The sequence below is a fragment of the Hyperolius riggenbachi genome, chromosome 2 (genome assembly GCF_040937935.1).
Source record: "Hyperolius riggenbachi isolate aHypRig1 chromosome 2, aHypRig1.pri, whole genome shotgun sequence".
NCBI lineage: Eukaryota > Metazoa > Chordata > Amphibia > Anura > Hyperoliidae > Hyperolius > Hyperolius riggenbachi.
This window is the reverse complement of record NC_090647.1, coordinates 74,842,313-74,864,812: the sequence shown is the minus strand read 5'-3', so window position 1 is coordinate 74,864,812 and position 22,500 is coordinate 74,842,313. Positions and strand designations below refer to the sequence as shown.

Here is a 22,500-nt window from a genome sequence, read left to right as displayed (position 1 = left end):
TGACTGACTGGAATTCTGCTCTCTGACTGACTGGAATTCTGCTCTCTGACTGACTGGAATTCTGCTCTCTGACTGACTGGAATTCTGCTCTCTGACTGACTGGAATTCTGCTCTCTGACTGACTGGAATTCTGCTCTCTGACTGACTGGAATTCTGCTCTCTGACTGGAATTCTGCTCTCTGACTGGAATTCTGCTCTCTGACTGGAAGGCTGCTCTCTGACTGGAAGGCTGCTCTCTGACTGGAAGGCTGCTCTCTGACTGGAAGGCTGCTCTCTGACTGGAAGGCTGCTCTCTGACTGGAAGGCTGCTCTCTGACTGACTGGAATTCTGCTCTCTGACTGACTGGAATTCTGCTCTCTGACTGACTGGAATTCTGCTCTCTGACTGACTGGAATTCTGCTCTCTGACTGACTGGAATTCTGCTCTCTGACTGACTGGAATTCTGCTCTCTGACTGACTGGAATTCTGCTCTCTGACTGACTGAATTCTGCTCTCTGACTGACTGGAATTCTGCTCTCTGACTGACTGGAATTCTGCTCTCTGACTGACTGGAATTCTGCTCTCTGACTGGAATTCTGCTCTCTGACTGGAATTCTGTCTCTGACTGGAATTCTGCTCTCTGACTAGAATTCTGCTCTCTGACTGGAATTCTGCTCTCTGACTGGAATTCTGCTCTCTGACTGGAATTCTGCTCTCTGACTGGAATTCTGCTCTCTGACTGGAAGGCTGCTCTCTGACTGGAAGGCTGCTCTCTGACTGGAAGGCTGCTCTCTGACTGGAAGGCTGCTCTCTGACTGGAAGGCTGCTCTCTGACTGGAAGGCTGCTCTCTTCTCACTGGAAGGCTGCTCTCTGACTGGAAGGCTGCTCTCTTCTCACTGGAAGGCTGCTCTCTTCTCACTGGAAGGCTGCTCTTTGACATGGACTTTTCCATTGCTCTCTAACAAGTAGTCAGTGGTGCTCTGATTGGACACTGGAATTCTCTGTGACTGAAAAAAAAATATGATGCAGCCTTGTATATTAAAATACTACTTTTTAATTATCTCATTACAAAATTAACCTTATGTTCACAATAGTGGTCCTTAAAGTACCATAACTGAAAGCTAGAAGGAAGAAAAGTGTGGAGGCAGGGAGAATCTTGTGGTAATTCCTGTATGTTGAGATATGTGGAGACCTAATTTGGCTGTGTGGAGAATGAAGGTTATAGTGGTGTAGTTTGTTGTCATGAGATATATATTGCTATGTTCTAATTTACCCGCCTGAATGATCCTTTTTCCTGGCAGTGTTTTGTGTCTTATCTGAGGGCCGTCTACCTCATGAAGAACAAGGAGGTTTTTGATGTCTTCAAACTGCCCCTTGCAGAGTATGCTCGGTAAGCCCCCTCGCTCTACTGCATCTTTTATCATTGTGAAAATGTTCGTACCTGGTTCAGTTTATTTGAATTTTTTAAACATTTAAAAATATTAAAGGGTGCCTCTAACTTTAAAAGAGACCTTAACTGAAACAAAATAACAGCGTTTAACTTACCTGGGGCTTCTACCGCCCCCCTTGCGGATGTCCTGTGCCCGCACCAGAACAAACCGATCCTCAGGGACCCCGCGGCCGCTCAATTTTGTTTTTGCCTATTGATCAGTTTGCGGGCCAGTACACCTGCGCCGCCCTGGCCATGCGCGTCCTCGCCCACGTCACCGTCCTCCACATGCATGTGCAAGGACGCTCGTGACCAGTGCCGTGCAGGCACAGTGGCCCAAAAACTGAGCAGCTGCGTTGGACCGGAGGATCGGTTTGTAGCGGCGCGTGCAAAGGATGTCTGCAGGGCCCCCGGTAGAAGCCCCAGGTAAGTTAAAGAACCACTATCGCGAAAAAAGTAGGCAGTTAAAATCTGACAGAACCAACAGGTTTTGCAGTCCAACAGACAAAAGAGGGATCCACACACAGTCTTCAGGGAACAACGTGCTTTTATTGTTCCAATGCACACATATAATACACACCAAATCGTTGGCTGAGACAATTTGGTGTATTATGTGTGTGCATTGGAACAATAAAAGCACGTTGTTCCTTGAAGACTGTGCGGATCCCTCTTTTGACTGCTGGATTATCGCTGATACGGGTTCCAACACCAGCACTGCTCTACCATCGATGTGCGATTCTATCGCTTAAAACGTTTTGCAGTCCATCTACTCATGGGGAATTCTCAGGGTTTTCTTTGTTTTCAACAGCATTTCCTGAACAGCAGTTGCAAAGTCTAACTGACAAAATAGTGTGCAAGTGATTAGGGAGGCCGGCTGGTATCTTACTATTTTGGCAATTAAACTGCTGTTCAGGAAATGCTTTTGAAAACAAAGAAAACCCTGATAACCCTCCATGAAAAGATGGACTGGCCCAAAACATGTCAGTTCTGTCAGATTTTAACTGCCTACTTTTTTCGCAATAGTGGTCCTTTTTAAACTATTATTTTGTTTCAGTAAGGTTAAAGTGGTCTGAAACTCAGTGTTTCTTCTTTGCTCTAAAAGATTATTTACAGCCTTAAAGGGAAGGTTCAGGGAGGGTGGGCAAAAAATAAAAATCAAATTCCACTTACCTTACCTTGCCGGCGCTCTGACGTCATCGGACGTCCTCCGTGCTCTACTGCGCATGCGCAGTAGTTCTGCGCATGCGCAGTAGAGCCCGGAGGATGTCCGATGACGTCAGAGCGCCGGCGTGGGACGCAGAAGTTCCGGGCCTTGGAGCGCAGAAGAGCCTGACCTGGCAGCCGGCCTGGCCAGGTCGGGCGCGCCACCGGAGACCACCAGGAGCCTGCGGAGCGGCGGCGAGGGCACCTCCTGCCTGCCACGGGCTGGAGGAAGCCCCAGGTAAGTGGAATTTGATTTTTATTTTTTGCCCACCCTCCCTGAACCTTCCCTTTAACCAGCCGGACGGTATGGACGAGCTGAGCTCGTCCATTACCGCCGGAGGCTGCCGCTCAGGCCCTGCTGGGCCGATTTGCATGGAATAAAAAGCAGCCGGCACTTTGCCAGCCGCGTGTGCTACCTGATAGCCGCCGCAGCGCGGCGATCTGCCGCGTGCAGCGGCGAAAGAGGGTCCCCCCAGCCGCCTGAGCCCAGCGTAGCTGGAACAAACAGTTCCGGCCAGCGCTAAGGGCTGCATTGGAGGTGGCTGACGTCAGGACGTCGGCTGACGTCCATGATGTCACTCTGCTCGTCGCCATGGCGACGAGGTAAGTGAAACAAGGAAGGCTGCTCATTGCAGAAGAACGCATCCGGAGCGCCCTCTAGTGGGCTTTCATGCAGCCAACTTTCAGTTGGCTGCATGAAATAGTTTTTTTTTAAATAGTTTTTTTTAATAAAAAAAAAAACCCTCCCGCATCCGCCCTGGCGATCTTAATAGAATGCCAGGGTGGTTAAACCTACTACCACAAGAAAAATCAGGACAGCATTAAAAGGAATACTATCGATAACCAAGTGTTCTAAAATGACAGTGTACAAATAATGTCTAAGTAGCTGTGTAAACATTTTCCTACTTTTCATGTTAAATATCAGAGGCAAAAGCTGTAATTTATTGAGGATAGGATTTAGCTATATTGGGACAACTCAATTGCAGAAGGGGTGTCTGCTTCAATGCGCAGCCAGAGTTGCATATCAGACTACAGAGTATTTTTCTCAGAAAGCAAGAGAACCAAAGATGAAATAAAGAAAAGCTATTATACATACCTGGGGCTTCCTCCAGCCCAAGACGCACGGATCGCTCCCACGCCGCCATCCACCGCTGCCCGCATCTACGAGAACCGCCTTCCGTCACTGACGTCATCGGAGCCAGGCTACACGGGAGAAGTGCGCCCTCTACTTATCTCTCCAGCGGCTGCTGCAGAGATACGCAAACAGCGCACTTCTCCTACGCTAGACTGGCTCCGATGACGTCAGTGACGGAAGGCGGTTCTCGTAGATGCGGGCAGCGGTGGATGGCGGCGTGGGAGCGATCCGTGCGTATGGGGCTGGAGGAAGCCCCAGGTATGTATAATAGTTTTTCTTTATTTCATCTATGGTTCTCTTGAAAAGCCTGACTGTATACAGTTCACCATTGGCTTTTGGAATGTCATAGATATTAAATACTAGTGTATATTTTCAGACACAATTGAAGTGTGGTTAGGTCTCTTGATGGTGAATGTGTTTTAATACCGTGGTACAGTATGTGGATATATCTGACCCCGGTAATTGTCACTGTACAGGTCGCTGGGTCTTGCCGTCGCTCCTAGAGTCCGTTTCCTGCAGAAGGCTCAGGCCGCACAGTCTTCAGTCTCCGAGACCAGCAAAGAGTCGGAGGTAACGGGTACTGTCAGTGATGAGGAAATTGAGACCTTCAGAGCCAAGCTGGGTCTAAAGACTCCGGCAGAGAGGAATGAAGAAGACAACCTTTCTAGCGAGGAGGAGGAAGATTCAGAGCCTGAGGAAAGCCAGGGGTTAAAGGACAAAAATCAGTCTATTATCCAGTTTTCAAGTGAGGATGATGATGATGACTGCCGAGATGACGAGATCTTCACGGTGAAGAGAAGAGACGTGTTTGGCATTCATGAAGGCGAGACAGAATCAGTAAGTTTCTTATGTTTATATATTATGAAACCAAAAGAAAGGTAGAAAGAGCCGGGCACCAGTGTGGATGCTTCAGTAATTTTTAATCCAGGAAGTACATAAAGTTACAGCAAAGGAGGAGAAAGGGGCGGCCTAACAGTTGTTTTGCGTGTCCTCCCGCTTCGTTAGAGGCCTTCGTTGTCTCTGAGGAAGCAGGGGGACCCATGAAACGGCTGTTTGGCCGCCCCTTTATCCTTTGCTGTAACGGTCACGACTAGATTACTACGGTAGTGGGGGGGGGGGGAGCTATATGCAGATGCGGTCATGGCTAGATTACTACGGTAGCTGGGGGGGGGGGAGCTATATGCAGATGCGGTCATGACTAGATTACTACGGTTGCTGGGGAGGAGCTATATGCGGATGCGGTCACGACTAGATTACTACGGTAGCGGGGGGGGGGGAGCTATATGCAGATGCGGTCATGGCTAGATTACTACAGTACCTGGGGAGGAGCTATATGCGGATGCGGTCACGACTAGATTACTACGGTAGCTGGGGAGGAGCTATATGCGGATGCGGTCACGACTAGATTACTATGGTAGCTGGGGGGGGGAGGAGCTATATGCGGATGCGGTCATGACTAGATTACTACGCTAGCTAGGGAGGAGCTATATGCGGATGCGGTCACACCTAGATTACTATGGTAGCTGAGGGGAGATATATAGAGGAGGGATGTCTAGGGAAGATATGTGGAGTTGAGGGGACCACTAAACCTTCGGTAAATATCAATGTGGATGGGGGACCACTAGAACACTAGGAAAGTTATTTAACCACTTGAGGACCCAGCCTTTACCCCCCCTTAAGGACCAGCGCTACTTTTTATGATCTGTGCTGGGACACAGATCATGTTACAAGCAGAGCGATCAGATCGCCCCCCTTTTTTCCCCCCTATGGGGATGATGTGCAGGGGGAGGTCTGATCGCTCCGGTCTGCAGGCATGTTGCGGGGGGGCACCTCAAAGCCCCCCTCCGCGGCGAAATTCCCCCCTCCCTCTCCTACCTGCTCCCCCCCCCCCCGCCCCCCGGTGATCGGGGCTGCACAGGACGCTATCCGTCCTGTGCAGCCAGTGACAGGCTGTCCCCTGTCACATGGCGGCGATCCCCGGCCGCTGATTGGCCGGGGATCGCCGATCTGCCTTACGGCGCTGTACAATGTAAACAAAGGAGACATACGTCTCCTACGTTTACATTTAGCCTGCGAGCCGCGATCAGCGGCTCGCAGGCTATTCACGGAGACCCGCTTTGTGATCTAACAGGAAACGGCCGCTCGCGCGTGCGGCCTTTCCTGATTAATTAGGGAGGCACCTGGCGACGTCCTCCAGCTACCACTTTGCCGCCGCACGGTATGAGTGTGCGGTCGGCAAGTGGTTAAAGGAGTTATCAGGCAAAAAAAAAAGAAGTGTTTCACTTACCAGCCCCATGCAGCCACCCTGTTCCCTCGTAGTCACTCACTGCTGCTCCAGTCCCCCGCCGCCAGCTAGTTTCGTTTTTGCCGACCTCAGGGTTGGTGGCCGCATTGCGTACATTTTTACGCATTCCCGCTGATACACATACATTTTTACGCATTGAACCACCGAACGCGTAAAAATGTATGTGTTGCTGTTCTTGCATCAGCAGGAATGCGTAAAAATGTACGCAATGCGGCCCGCCGACCCCGAGGCCGGCAAAAACAAAACTAGCTGGCGGCGGGGGACTGGAGCAGCAGTGAGTGACTACGAGGGCACAGGGTGGCTGCATGGGGCTGGTAGAAGCCCCTGGTAACTGAAACTTATTTTTTTTCCTGATTACTCCTTTAAGGATAGAGGGGGACCACGAAGGTAACTATATGGGGAAGGAGGTACCACTAGACCACCAGGGAAGTTGTATGGGGGATAGGAGACCTCTGGACCACCAAGGCATAATGTAAAGAGGAGTAGGGGCACCAGACTACCCGGAAATGCTAGAAGGGGGATGGGGAGACCACTGTTAGGATGGCTCTACACCAATGGGCATATTGTTAGGGGATTTAATGGGTTACGCTGCTTAACCACTTCTCTACTACGGGGTTTTTCACCTAAAAACCACAGCAATTTTCACATTTAAAGGAGGCAAGGGTTAATGGGCTTAGTGGGGGTATAAATTATTTAAAAAAAAACTCACTGATGCTGATCAGTCACTAATGCTGTATTAGTTATCTGAGATCCTCTCACGAGTGATCTCAGTAACTGTAACAGCATAGAGACTGATGCAATGTTTACACACATTCTGCATGAATAAGCACTGTCATTGGCTTTGTGAACACATGTTCACATCAGCTAATCACAGACCAGCGGGTGCCCGACGCGTATGCACGTCCGCGTGCACGCGGACGCGATCGCGCACGCGAACGCGATCGCGCACAGCAGGAAAATAAACAGGAGTTGCCTATCTACGCCCCTGTGACTCAGGTGAATTTTAAAGGGGCGTAGATAAGCGTGGCAGAGGTTGTTAAGTGGTTAATTATGTTTTTAATGTTTTTGGAAGAGGATCACTCTGCCTACCAATGTTTGGTGCTTTATGTTGGGGGACTTTGGTGCTACTAAGAGTTAGAGTGTAGTAGGATTTGGACTTTTCATACTCGTTTATCGCATCATGTTGCTTCAGGTACCCTTTAAAGTGGGATTATACTTCCAAAACAAAAAATTTCAGTAACTAGTTACATAGTTACATAAAAGAACATTTGAATGCATTCCCAATAATTCCCTTTGTGGAAAATGGTTTATTTTCACTGCAGACTGCAGTAGAATCTTGCTTATCTCTTGTCATCGGCAAAGGCAAGAATTTCCCTGTACTTGTGTCTTCACTCTGACTCCCCTCCCTGTGAATAAGCAGTTGCTGGGGCGATGTGTCTATTCAGCAGAGGGAGGGAGGGGGCAAAGGGAAGACACAGGCAGAGAGATTCTTGTCTTTGCCATTGACAAGAGATAAGGAAGCTGCTACTACACTCTGCAGTAAAAATACATTTTAAACACGTGAAATACTTGGGAATGCTTTCAAATGTTGTTTTATGTATTGGGAGAATAATAGCACTTTAAAGGATACCTTAGTCCTTAAGTGTGTGTGTGCGTGCGTGCGCCTGTACATAGGCTTACCGCACCTCCTGTGGTTTGGCGTATGTCTCCATTTAGCTGCAAAGCAGCCCTTTCCAAAGTCCTGGTTGGTGCAGGCACAGTATGTCCATGGGAGTACAAGCACACTCCCGAGAAAAGGTGTAGCCAGCGCTCACACTGGTCTCGATGTCGGCGGGAAGCGTGGTCACCAGGTGCCCAAGCAGACATACTGCGCATGCGCGCGCAGTATGTCTGGGGCAGAGGGCATGTGCGCCTGGTACGACTTCCTGTGATAGTGCGCACGTACTCCCGCAGACATACTGCGCCTGCTGTGACCCCACCGACCAGGACTTTGGAACGGGACGGTTTACAGATGAACGGAGACAGACGCCTTGTCACGGGCGGTGCGGTATGCCTATGCGCACCTTCCCTCACACAATTACAGAATTCATTAAGGACCGAAGTAACCTTTTAAGATCAAAATTGCGTTTATTCTAGTTCTTTTGATCAGGAATATTCAGTAAATCTCATTATTTTGGCTTTTTTTGTGTAGTCAGTAAGTAGTAAACGCTGGATCCAGATCAAAAGAAAAATGAGTACATGTGATACTTTACAAGAGTGCTCTAGGAAAGGACAGTCGCCTGTGTGAAGCAGACATGGAGTACATTGGCCACTCGCAGAACGTGCTGGGAGAATGGCTCGTGTCCAGCTCTGCCGCAGTACATCCTGTTACACATCACTGTGAGGAGTCCTCAGTAATCTGAGACTTTGAGCTCTGATTGTGGCTCTTAATGACCCGCCTTGCTATTGGTAGCGTGGCCGGCACAGGAACACTGTTTCTATGGGAGCAATTTATGCCGCCTTATTGAGGCGTCAGATGGGAGTAATTCACTCTGAGTGTCCAAATCTTTCCCCCTTTGTATTTGGGAACATTTAATTTGGTATCTTCGCATTTTTCAAAGGCTTGCATATTTTATGACGTTCTTTGTGCCGGTGCGGGGTTTCTGCTTTGTGCATGCCGAGCAGATCAGAGTCTTTTGTGGTCTTTTCTGTTCTCTGTCCTTCCCTCGTCTGAATTCATCGCTACCTTCAGGAGTATAAAAGTGTTTTATGGCGTGGCGGTGGGACGCGGTCTCGGCGTATAGCATTAGCGGGATGTCATTTTTACAGAGCTGTCGGGTTAATGCCTCATTCCAGCCAGCAGAATGTCCCTTTTATATGCTTTCTAAATCCATTTTTATGTGTGAAAGGTGCATAGCGGTGCTGAAGATTCCGGAAGCCGGTAATTATCAGCCGGCTGCCGCTTCGCCATTATAGGCTACATCTTATTCTTTGGAGAGTCTGTGTGCTTATTCCAGCTTGCTATCTGCCATAGTGGGATGTGACTGGGGATAGACTGTGAAAATATCATGATTTCAATATACCGTATATTCTGGTGTATAAGACGACCACCCAATTTTTCCAGTTATTATATAGAGTTTGGGATATACTCGCCATATAAGACTACTCCTTTTTTCCAACGCACACCAAAATATCATATACTGGTGCTATGTATGAACAGATACTGGTGCTGTACTGTATGTGGTACTCAGTATATAACAATATATAGGCGAAGGGTTGGTCAACTTTCCCTCTCCCTAAGTGGATTGGTCAACTCTCCTTGTCTCCCTGTTTATCAGAGCGGTATGGAAGAATAGATCGCGCTGTGCCCATAAAACACGCCTCTTTCACCCGTCTGGCCCGAGCTTGTATCCTATTTACCTCTTTCTCTGCCTCTCAGATCTCGCACATGTGCGCCTGCACCGCTTCACTACAGTCCTCCGCAGCGAGATCTGAGAGTCAATAACAGGATAGGGCGTATCACCCGGCATTAATGACAACCGGCGTATAAGACGACCCCTGACTGTTAAGAAGATTTTCAAGGGTTAAAATGTAGTCTTATATGCCAGAATATACTGTATTTATTTTTTAGTCTTTAAAGTGGGATTATACTCCCAAAAGTAAAATTTCAGTAATTACTCTAAATGCAGCCATGCACTGGTCGATTGCCACCAGATCGACCAACAGATAGAACACTCTCTGATCGAATCTGATCACAGAGGGATCTAATAGCTGCTCATTACTGCACACAGATTTTGAATAGATTTCAGCTTGACACTTTCTCCGGCTGGCATGTCTCCTCTTCACTTCCTGTCCCATTCTGTGACAAGTGGAAGTACAAACAGTAGAGGGCGCTCTACTGCTTGGACTTTGGCTTGTAACAGGAGGAGACAGGAAGTAATGAGGAGACATGCCAGCCTGAGAAAGTGTCAGCACGTACCGGGGACTTGTGCCGGCGAACAGGTAATGTATTGCTGCCGCTATGCTGTGTTGGTCATCGCCAAATCGATCGATGCAAATGACGCGCTCCTGACCTGCCCGCGCTCAAATTTTCCGCCGGGACAGATCGATTGAATCAATCGGTTTGATCGGTAAACATTTGCGCTATCGATTTCATAGCAGATTCGATCAGTGATCTTTTTAAAGGAAACCTGAGATCTTCATGATAGGCATATTTATACTTACCTGGGGCTTCATCCAGTCCCTTGAGGTGTGTGGGCTCCCTCGCCATCTTCTCCGTTCACTTGTAGTCGCTCGCAGTAATCTGGCCGAATAGTCCAAGGATAAGTTTGCACACCAGCTTCTCAGTGAGCAAAAGTGTAGTTTACTTCTCCATAATGCTTGATCTGTCCCGTCGCGCTCCTCTGCACATGTGCGGCTCAGTCGCGCTCCTCTGCACATGTGCGGCTCAGTCGCGCTCCTCTGCACATGTGCGGCTCAGTCGCGCTCCTCTGCACATGTGCGGCTCAGTCGCGCTCCTCTGCACATGTGCGGCTCAGTCACGCTCCTCTGCACATGTGCGGCTCAGTCGCGCTCCTCTGCACATGTGCGGCTCAGTCGCGCTCCTCTGCACATGTGCGGCTCAGTCGCGCTCCTCTGCACATGTGCGGCTCAGTCGCGCTCCTCTGCACATGTGCGGCTCAGTCGCGCTCCTCTGCACATGTGCGGCTCAGTCGCGCTCCTCTGCACATGTGCGGCTCAGTCACGCTCCTCTGCACATGTGCGGCTTAGTCGCGCTCCTCTGCACATGTGCGGCTTAGTCGCGCGTACACCCCCTCGCGTTCCCGCAGCCTCTCGCCATGCTTCCATGCCCGGGAGCGCTCTACGCCTGCGCAGTACTACCGCGAGGCGCAGAGCGGGTTGATGGAGCGCGTGATGCCGGGACACTCCATGGCGGCCTGGAGGGGGAATAGTATTCAACATAGAACGGAATTTGTGCAGGAGCAGGATAAGCCATATAGACTGTATCCTGCGTCCAAGTCTCCCGCGCCGATTCTTCTCGTACACACGAGGGAGCTCACTTACCTCGTGGGTTGGAGGAAGGCCCAGGTAAGTATAAATATGCCCATTATGAAGATCTCTGGTACCCTTTAATGTTTGATATGTATGGAGCAGAAGAGAGAATTGCATTGTGGTCCGCTTCCGCTGGCATGGCGGTCAGCGGTGTTTACCATCCCTGCTAGAGGCTGCCAGTGAGCTGAAGAGAGAATTGCATTGTGGTCCTCTCCAGCTGATGTGGCGGTCAGCGGTGTTTACCATCCCTGCTAGAGGCTGCCAGTGAGCTGAAGAGAGAATTGCATTGTGGTCCTCTCCAGCTGATGTGGCGGTCAGCGGTGTTTACCTTTCCCTGCTAGAGGCTGCCGGTGAGCTGAAGAGAGAATTGCATTGTGGTCGGCTCCAAATGACGTGGCAGTCAGCAGTGTTTACCTTTCCCTGCTAGAGGCTGCCGGTGAGCTGAAGAGAGAATTGCATTGTGGTCCTCTCCAGCTGATGTGGCGGTCTGCGGTGTTTACCTTTCCCTGCTAGAGGCTGCCAGTGAGCTGAAGAGAGAATTGCATTGTGGTCGGCTCCTAATGACGTGGCAGTCAGCAGTGTTTACCTTTCCCTGCTAGAGGCTGCCAGTGAGCTGAAGAGAGAATTGCATTCTGGTCCGCTCCAGCTGACGTGGCGGTCTGTGGTGTTTACCATCCCTGCTAGAGGCTGCCAGTGAGCTGAAGAGAGAATTGCATTGTGGTCTTCTCCAGCTGACGTGGCGGTCTGCGGTGTTTACCTTTCCCTGCTAGAGGCTGCCGGTGAGCTGAAGAGAGAATTGCATTGTGGTCCTCTCCAGCTGATGTGGCAGTCTGCGGTGTTTACCATCCCTGCTAGAGGCTGCCCGTGAGCTGAAGAGAGAATTGCATTGTGGTCATCACCAGCTGATGTGGCAGTCTGCGGTGTTTACCATCCCTGCTAGAGGCTGCCCGTGAGCTGAAGAGAGAATTGCATTGTGGTCCGCACCAGATGACGTGGCGGCCTGCGGTGTTTACCATCCCTGCTAGAGACTGCCGGTGAGCTGAAGAGAGAATTGCATTGTGGTCCTCTCCAGCTTACGTGGCGGTCTGCGGTGTTTACCATCCCTGCTAGAGGCTGCCAGTGAGCTGAAGAGAGAATTGCATTGTGGTCCGCACCAGCTGACGTGGCGGCCTGCGGTGTTTACCAGGGATGGTAAACACCCTGAGCTGAAGAGAGAATTGCATTGTGGTCTTCTCCAGCTGACGTGGCGGTCTGCGGTGTTTACCTTTCCCTGCTAGAGGCTGCCGGTGAGCTGAAGAGAGAATTGCATTGTGGTCCTCTCCAGCTGATGTGGCAGTCTGCGGTGTTTACCATCCCTGCTAGAGGCTGCCCGTGAGCTGAAGAGAGAATTGCATTGTGGTCCGCACCAGCTGATGTGGCAGTCTGCGGTGTTTACCATCCCTGCTAGAGGCTGCCCGTGAGCTGAAGAGAGAATTGCATTGTGGTCCGCACCAGATGACGTGGCGGCCTGCGGTGTTTACCATCCCTGCTAGAGACTGCCGGTGAGCTGAAGAGAGAATTGCATTGTGGTCCTCTCCAGCTTACGTGGCGGTCTGCGGTGTTTACCATCCCTGCTAGAGGCTGCCGGTGAGCTGAAGAGAGAATTGCATTGTGGTCCGCACCAGCTGACGTGGCGGTCTGCGGTGTTTACCATCCCTGCCAGAGGCTGCCGGTGAGCTGAAAAGAGAATTGCATTCTGGTCCGCTCCAGCTGACGTGGCGGCCTGCTGTGTTTACCATCCCTGCTAGAGGCTGCCGGTGAGCTGAAGAGAGAATTGCATTGTGGTCCGCACCAGCTGACGTGGCGGTCTGCGGTGTTTACCATCCCTGCTAGAGGCTGCCGGTGAGCTGAAGAGAGAATTGCATTGTGGTCCTCTCCAGCTTACGTGGCGGTCTGCGGTGTTTACCATCCCTGCTAGAGGCTGCCCGTGAGCTGAAGAGAGAATTGCATTGTGGTCCGCACCAGCTGACGTGGCGGTCTGCGGTGTTCACCATCCCTGCCAGAGGCTGCCGGTGAGGCTGTGGTGTCTTGCCCTCCTGATAAAACGTATCATCTCATGCTTTGAGATGTTCTTATACAAAGTTCTTTGCACAGCGCATGAAATTAAACCTTGAGTAAATGATACGTCTCTAAACACCACCTCGGCTTTTGGAGCCAACCTAGGAATTGTGAGGAAAAGGTCATTTTGTTTCTGGAGACTGAAACTTGCATAAATATCGAGTCACGTAGCCTCCTCTAATCCTTCTTAGAATTTCCTGTTGGTTCGGTGGCCTCGGGCAAACGTTGTCAAGTGGAACCTAGTGTTTAAATTTTAATTGTTATTTTATTGAAGCCGATGTACTTCACCAGCATTACTTATTCATGTCTGCTGTAAAATGTTTTTTTCCCCTTAAAGCGGACCTGAGCTCAGAACTTCCTCTCTGCTCTAAAAGATATGTAACAGCATAATAACCTTTAAAGAAAAACATTTCTTTGTTACTGCTGATACACATCCTGCAATAAATCTGCACTGTATCTACTTCCTGCTTTCATGGAAGCAGACATATTCTTAACATCCTGTACTTTCAAATGAGATTATCTGCCATCTCTGCCATAGGCAGTCATGTGACACAAGTGAGAGATCAAATTACAACTTGCTAACTTAGACCGGCTAAACTCTCTAAATACATACAGGGTACGTTTCTCTGTTTTCCTTCTGTCCTGTGCAAGAGTTCAGGTCCACTTTAAAGCGTTCCTGAACTATATTACTAATTCTACTTAGATCTTGTCTGACTTCTCAATTTCTTGGCCCGATAGATATTGTGATATTTTTTTTGGGGGGGGGGGGCATGGTTTATTCGGTAAAATATCTATATAGGTATTTTGCAGCGATCCTGTTCTTGGTATTGGAGCGCAAATACTCTTAAAATGCTGCAGGACCCGCGGTTGTGATTTCCGTAATTCTGTGGGTTCACCTGCATTGACTTTCATTATCGTAGAGCTTTTTGGGATTGCCAGCGATTGTTGACGATCCCAATATGCTGCTAAAATCAAGTGGACCTTTTCCATTATAGCAAGTATTAACAACCTAATCTATTAATCCCAGCCTCAGTCCTTCAGTCTTTAATCCATCAGTCTTTCAAGAACCAGGACACTTAGGCCAGGTTCACATTAGCGTTTTTCCGCGGAACGTAACCGGAATGTATACTGTACACAGGGCCGGCCCTAGACTTTTTGCCGCCTGAGGCAAATTTTGATAAAATTGCCGCCGAGCTGGAGGGGTAGCTGGCAGGACGGGGGTATTGGGCCTAGCGGCGGGGAGGGGGGTCGGACCCCCCCCCCCCCTCGCCTGGGTCCCCCGATCTGCGCTTCCCTCCAGCCTTAAATCGAAGCAGCCGCTATTAGTAGGCACGGGCGGGGAGGACTCAGGACTCACCTCTTCCCAGAGTGCGCTCCACTGACGGCACTTCCTGCAGCGTTGCAGGAAGTGACGTCAGTGGAGCGCACGCTGGAACGAGTAAGAGGTGAGTCCTCCCCGCCCGTGCCTCTTACAAATAGCGGCTGCTTCGATTTAAGGCTGGAGGGGAGCGCAGATCGGGGGACCCAGGCGAGGGAGGGTGGGTTCCGACCCCTCTCCCCGCCGCTAGGCCCAATACCCCCGTCCTGCCAGCTACCCCTCCAGCTTGCCGGCCGGCTCCCCGCACCCACGGACGGGCGGATGCCGCCCCTGGAAGTTTGCCACCTGAGGCAAAAGTTTCACCCCGCCTCATGAGCGAGCCGGGCCTGACTGTACAAATGGAATGGATGTGAATGGATCCAATGATAACCTATGGATCCATTCACATGTGTCCCTTGGTACGGATACATTCTGTACGTTCTGTTCCCCGGACCTAAAAAATGCTGCAGACCGTAATTTTCCGGACCGTTCTGTCCAGCGGAACAGAACCAGTCAAAAAATACTGCAGCATTGAGGCAATGGAAAACTGAACGTTTCTTCACACTGGTGAAGAAATGGACCGTTCCGCGGGGGATGGGAGCATGGGCCGAAGTGATCCTGAGCGACGGGAGGGTGAGGGAGGGTGCAGCAGCCGGGTGGTTTGGTGAACGAGGGTAACCGGGCCTTAACCTCCTTGGCGGTAACCCCGTGTGTGACACTGGGTAAGCCGCCGGAGGGTGCCGCTCAGGCCCTGCTGGGCCGATTTACATAATTTTTTTTTCAAACACGCAGCTAGCACTTTGCTAGCTGCGTGTTTGGTCTGATCGCCGATGCGCCGCTACCCGCCGCGATACAGGCCCTCCCCCTCCCGCATACCCCTTGCGCAGCCAATCGCGCCCAGGCTGCGCTATGGGGTGGATCGGGATTCCCTGTGACGTCACGGCGTCGGCGACATCGATGACGTCACTCCGTTCGTCGCCATGGCGACGGGGGAAGCCCTCAAGGAAATCCCGTTCAGAACGGGTTTTCCTTATGGGCAAGCGGCGCCGGCGGCGATCGGTGGGTACTGGGCGGACGCCGCAGGAGGGAGGAAGCATGTAGCTAGCGCTAAGCTAGCTACATGCTAAAAAAAAAAATAATAATTTGAAAAAAACCCTCCCGCGGCTGCGCAGCTGCATTTATCATACCGCCAGGGAGGTTAAAACATACCTAAAGGCCGGCGGTAGAGGCTTCCGTCTTCTTCCGGGTCATGTGACTGCGCGTCATGTAATCACAGCGCAAGAAGAGGAAGCCGCTGCCATCGGGTATGTATTTGCTGGCAAACAGAGTGAAAACCGATCCTATCCATCGGTGATCAGATCAGTTTTCACAATCCGTTTGCCAATGTGCACAGAGCCATCCGGATCCAGTGAAGCAGAGACCGGATCCGTTTGGCTCACATTTTCTAATGTGAATCGAGCCTGAGGGCCCTTTTACACTTAATCAGTTGCTCTCAGTTAAAACGGAAAGAAAACCGATTTTCAAAGTAATGCCCATCTTGTCCTATGGCACCTTTCACACTTAAAGCGGTATCATCACCATAAAAATCAAATTTCAACAGCAACTGGTCTGAGTGTATTAAGTGATAAAGATGCTAATCCTGCATTCAAAACTTTCTCTGCTGTTATAACTTGGAGTTATCATATACCTTAGGAGCACTGGCTCTTTAGTAGTCGGTGCCAAAGAATTGCATGCTGGGGGTTCTTTTTATCTATAATAAATTCCTCCTCTTCCCTTTATTTCCCTGCCTGCTGCTTATCTGAAACGTGATCCCCTACTCACCTGTGTTTACAAGCAAAGCTGAGGTGACTCAGCGATTGGAGGAGACAAAAAAAATGAAGGGCAGAAATGACATAAGGATTAGCCTTAACTGTGGGCAAAAGACATGGCCCCCACCAGGAACAGAATTCTCGTCATTTACTATATAACATTCACTGAAATCAAAACGTTAACAGTACAATACATGTGTTGTGTAAGTAGATCAAGTATTTATCTACTTATATATGTGTTTTTTTCCCTGGCATAGTATGGCTGATCCTACTGCTTTAACGCGTTTTAACTGAAATCTTCTTCCCAATGCACTGCTATGGAAAAAACGCATACCAATGCGCACTAACGCACACCAACTGATTAAGTGTAAATGGGCCCTTACAGGGACCGACGTGATGACGTGCCGGGAGCGTGTATGCACGACTTCAGCAGAAGTTGTCAGATTAACAGTGTCACCAGTGGGACCATGGAAGGGACCCAGAGGATGCCGGGAAACCTCGCGGGCTACGGGGGGGGGGGGGGGGGGCAGGAGGATGCCCCAGGTCAGTCCAGATTTTAATTTTATGCCTCTGCTCAGGGCCCCTTTAATATCCGCCTTCCAAAATACCCCCAAGCCGTTGCAATTAAACACAAGTGCAGTGATGTGCTGTCAGCGACTCGTGTGGCGTCTCGGGGAGGCTGAGGCCTGACACACTTACATCCCTGTGTGTATTTGGAAAGAGGGCGGTTCCCTTTGTCATTGCATTATCCCCTCAAGCTTCATCATACATCCCTTGTCATGATCTCCCATTTATTAGCCTGAAGTCTTTCTGCCTCCACAAAGGCTGCCTTGTCTAGAGCTCTTCTTCTATCGCTATCCAATCATGGCTGCAGGTAGAGAGGCTGTAACTCGCAATGAAGGCGAGTGCTGCCGTCAATCAAACATCGTCTCTAACAAGGGTAGTATGAAGGTCAGCAAGCCTCTCTAGCGTCCCGCAGCTGGCGGACCTCGTCGTGGCTGCGCGCTTGTACCCTCGGGGGAGCATTCTCATCCTGTCAGGACTCGATTTCCATCAGCTTACTTAAAGGGATCGTTTAAAGAAAAAAAAATGAGGTGAAAATGTGTTGTCGGGTTTTTTTGTTTCTACCTTTGGATGCTGCGAAGACTAAAAGCATTTATTAAATAGCATTGGTGGGTAGCATGGTGGTGTGGTGGTTAGCACTCTTACCTTGCAGCACTGGGTCCCTAGTTCGAATCCCAGCCATGGCACTTTCTGCAAGGAGTTTGTATGTTCTCCCCGTGTCTGCGTGGCTTTCTACCGGGCACTCCGGTTTCCTCCCACATCCCCAAAAACATACAGATAAGTTAATGGGCTTCCCCCCAAAACCGACCCTAGACTAGGATACACACACTACACAATACACACATAGACATAGGACTATGGTAGGGATTAGATTGTGAGCTCCTCTGAGGGACAGTTAAAGGACATCCAAGGTGAAAATAAACTATTGAGATAAACCATTGTATCTATCTTTCTTCTTCTAAAAATGACTTTTTTTTGTTTTTTAGTTATCCCACAATTTTATTTTATAGTTAAATCTACTTTTTAAGTTTTTACGGTTTCATGACCTCTTCTCAATGACACATGCATTGAATTATGCCAGAGCTGAAAATCTATGAACTATTGACTCTTTTTATCTCTTTCCTGCTCTCAGATGCCATTTACTGTCAGGAAAGTGTTTTATGGCTGCAGTTCCTTATCACTGAGGGTTACACTATGGTCTGACCCAGACACAAACAAGTCATTTGCATACCTGATGTTTAAATCTTTCAGTCAGATGATAAAAAAAAAAACACAGCATAGTTTTGTGTGCTAGGCACTGTACATCATGTCACATGGCACCTCAGATGTCCTGTAAGGTGGCCACACACACCATATCATTTTTTAAATATCTTTTCAATTCAAGAATTGCAATCAATTTTTCTGACTGATTGTAACATTCAAAAAATTCTGACCAATGTACCACACACCTGTGGTCATTGTTTACCCAATTATAAAAAAAAGATTGAAAACTCTGTTGGAAGTATATATAAGGAAATTGACAATCTACCACACACCAGAGGCGGGACAAGGTCCTCCAGCACCCAAGGCTGAGACACCAAAGTGCGCCCCTCCATCCCTCCCACCCCAGCGTCACACACTGATTGCTATTAGACTAAGAGGCGCCACAGGGCCCACAACCTCCCCAACACCTTAATCTCTAGTTATCTGGCTTGCAGTCACTGCTATGTATCCTCTTTTCTTATTTCTTTCTGCTTAAAACACAATTAGGAATGACAGCTGAATAAATTCTGCGCCCCTCCTACACTGCGCCCTGAGGCTGGAGCCTCTCCAGCCTATGCCTCGGCCCGGCCCTGCCACACACCATTCAATTTTCATAAAAATTGATCAGAAAAATCCAGCTCCCAATAGACTTGTATAGGATAAAAACGGGAAATCCGATCAGATTTCTTGTTCGGATGAAAAAAAAAATTTAGACTTTTTGGAAAATCTGATTGTTTTTATGGAAGTGCGGTAAAATCGGATCATTTTATTGTATCATGTCACCTTTAGTGACATGCATTTATATACTCTGTACAGTGCTGCGGAAGATGTTGGTACTAAATAAATACTAACTAATAATTACTAAATAATTGGTACAGTCCAACTGCCAGACTAGTCTGCAAGTGAGTAGGCATAAAGGGGTGAGAGAAGGCCCCCTCTAATATCAGTTTAAAATATAAAGGTAGGCCCACCTTAAAGAACCACACACGTGTTATATCTGAACAAGAACACAGAGTAGGGACACCAAGAGCCAAATATAGTGTAGTATGTACAGGTAGTAGAAATGAAGTATGATAGAGTAATAAGCTATTACCCGCAGAGCAGGGTTACCTAAGAGAACCACTGTATAGGCAGGTGGGGAGATGAGACCTGACCCCACTCAGGATTAAGAAGTCGCTCTCCGTAGATGAGAAAAAAAGGAGGCAACACCCCTCCCTCCACCAGGGGTGCACTTAATATAGCATAGCATGGATACAGAGGCGCCAAAAGAAAAAAATTTAAACAAGAGGCGGCAGTGGGGGACTTGCCTCCTCCAAGCAGACACAAAAATTGCTAATTTGTACAACAAGTTTATTTACATACTGCGGGAGACTATGTAACGCGTTTCGCAGGTTTGAACCTTCTTCATCAGGCAAAAACAACGGAGCAATAGCATATGTGGTCAGTAGAAGAGCCAGGCACCTCTGACAAATCCAATAGAACCCCTGGCGCTTACCCCCCCCCCCCCCCCCCCCCCCCCAATGTAAAATGTGCCCCATGCAGTATACTTTAACTGTCGGTGTTCGATGCTGGCTTCGTCCATATACACACTCCCCACATGGTTGCCGGCGTGTATGTGGGCGCTTGTGTGATGTCCCACATGCGCCCATGTTACGCCAGCAACCACATGGGGTGTGTGTATGTGGACGGAGCCAGCGGCAGACACCAACAGGTCAAGTATACTGCACGGGGCACTGGGGAGCACATTTTATATTAAGGGGTGGCAGATGCGGCGTCCCAAGGCCAACTCTCAAGAGATTTCACGCTGAAATCGATTAGCCATTGGCCTGTGGTGTATGGGCAGGCAACAGATCTCTCTCGGATCAGACACAGATCTACCTCTTGGTCAATCTGCCCCTACATCATTTGATGTATGGGCACCTTAAAGAGAACCCGAGGCGGGTATTTGAAATCTTAAGAGACCACAGAGGCATGTCCTGTGCATAATGACATGCCTCTGGATCTGGCTATTGCCGCCTCTAGTCCCCTCCGGGTCTCCTGTGCCCCCCCCCCGTAAAAAGCACCCAAGCCTCCTCCAATCGGATGCTAAGCCGTGACCTGGGACCAGGACATGCCTCTGTGGTCTCTTAAGATTTCAAATACCCACCTCGGGGTTCTCTTTAAGGCTTTGTTCACATCTAAAATTGAAATCGCTGACGGCCCCATTTTGCAATTTTGAGAGTGATTTTGTCCCCCCCCCCCCACCCGGCGCTTACCTGCGAGCTATGATTTTGTGTACAGCGCTTTTTAAAGCGCTTTTGCAGAGCGATTTATTTTTTCACTTCCTGATGCAATTCAGGAAGTGAACTCTTTGACCCGGAAAAGAATAAATACAATGTATTTTTTCTTAAAAGCGCGAACGCAATCGCCGTACAAAGCAATTTGGTGAGCGTTTTGCGTTTTTGCTATACTTTCCATTTTAGAAAAATCGCCCTAAAAATGTTACAGGCAGCGGTTTGCTGAGCGAATCGGAAACAAACGGCTCAGATGTGAACACTGGCATAGGGAATCCTTGCACAAGCGCTTTTAGGGTGATTTTCAAAATCATCGGCACTTAAAAAAACCGCAAAACGCCCTCAGTGTGAACAAGTTCTTAAAGAGGAAAACCTGCGAAAATAACGTAATGAAAAAAGTGCTTAATTTTTACAATAATTATGTATAAATGATTTAGTCAGTGTTTGCTCATTGTAAAGTCTTTCCTTTCCCTGATTTACATTCTGAAATGTATCATTTGACAACATTTTTACTGCTGGCAGGTGATGCCAGTGGAAGTAGCTGCTGCTTGCTTTTTTGGCAGTTGGAAACCGCTGTTATTTCCCACAATGCAACAACGCTCCCACAGTGTGATGTAAGTACCTCAGAGCTGTGAGGCGCTGACATCACACTGTGGGCGGGGTTTCACCACAATAGCAGCCATACAGCGCCCCCTGATGGTCCGTTTGAGAAAAGGTAAAGATTTCACGTGGGAAAGGGGGTATCCGCTACTGATTGGGGTGAAGTTTAATTCTTGGTTACAGTTTCTCTTTGAAGTGTTGTGTACAGACCGCACACTGGTCTGCAGACTGATGCAGTCTGGTGCAGCTCTCTCTCTGAGCCGTCCTGGAGAAGCTGCCATGTGGATTGGGACCTCAGTGAGTTGTGTCTCCTCCAGGCAGACAGTTTTTTAAATCTCCATCTTGTTATTTTACAAAGGGCATCCTTCCTGTTGTGTTCCGTGGAATAATCTCTGTTGCATCGCGTGCGCAGTCTGCGGAGAGCGATCCTTTATGATGGAGAATGCAAAGCGCTCCGGCGAGGATTATTATCCCTTCGCTTACGTCTGTTTTTCATGTTTCATACGAGCAGCAGGATAGATAATGGCAACTCTATTTATTCCTTTTTGTGGTGAATAAAAATGTTTTTTACTTGTCTTTTGTAATATGCAGCGGAGGGGAGTGCGCCGGGAGTCCTGACAAACTCGTAGCGAGAGTATCCGCAGTCTTATCTGAATATCTAATGCCCAATCTGTTGACGTTAATGCGGTAAAGCAAGTTACAATGTGTTTGGCAAAGAGAGCTGAATTCCCTCAGGCGTTTCTGCTGTAATCCAGTGTGAGGCGTCACGTTGGACAAAGATGTATCTGAAGCGAGGCGTCTCTGATAGAGCAAGCTAAGCGCAACATCTGTGCGTCTGTGTGCTGCTGTCATACGGATGTCTGTCTTCTTACACTTATACCCTAGTACTCTGGATCTTATTTCCTTGTGTATAAATAGTCACAACAGTGAGTACTCTGCTCACATTTTTGAAAAAATATTTACAGTTGACTTGCAGTTATCCGGCACTGATGGGGATCGGTTGATGCCCGATAAGTGTGCTTTCTGGTTGCTTGAGACTCAATGTAAAAAATAGGCCTAGCTAATGCAGTAATCTACCCCACTCTATATGCTTATCATGAACTCTGTGTTAAACATTACAGTAAAATACAGTAATTGATAGCAGGGGCGGTTGGCCCATGACGCCAAGTGACGCATTTGCGTCAGACAGCTTGGGCCCTGGGGAGGCATTCCGCTCACCTCCCCCTCCTCCCGGGGACGCCACTCGTTGTACCGTCCGAGCTGGCGGCCGCTTCCTCTATTACAGTCCTGTTGGCCCCCTGTCCTTCCTGAGTGCTCTGTCATAGCAGCACATCCTGCAGATGCTGTGAAGAGGCAGGAAGCAGGACAGTGGTTCCCCTGGTAACGGCGATATACATCGCCACTAGAGAAGGCCGCTGTCCTGCTTCCTGCTTCTTCACAGCAGCTGCAGGGCATGCTGCTATGACAGAGCACAC

At 49.0% G+C, this 22,500-nt stretch overlaps 1 protein-coding gene across 1 annotated transcript in view; it reads left to right on the top strand.

Moving 5' to 3' along the window:
• Window positions 1-22,500, top strand: part of DDX10 (DEAD-box helicase 10) — a 339,094-nt gene that overhangs the window by 70,572 nt on the left and 246,022 nt on the right. The window contains exons 12-13 of the mRNA XM_068266912.1: window positions 1,283-1,371; window positions 4,225-4,585. Of these exons, the coding sequence (XP_068123013.1) occupies window positions 1,283-1,371; window positions 4,225-4,585 (450 nt within the window). The remainder of the gene's footprint in view (window positions 1-1,282; window positions 1,372-4,224; window positions 4,586-22,500) is intronic.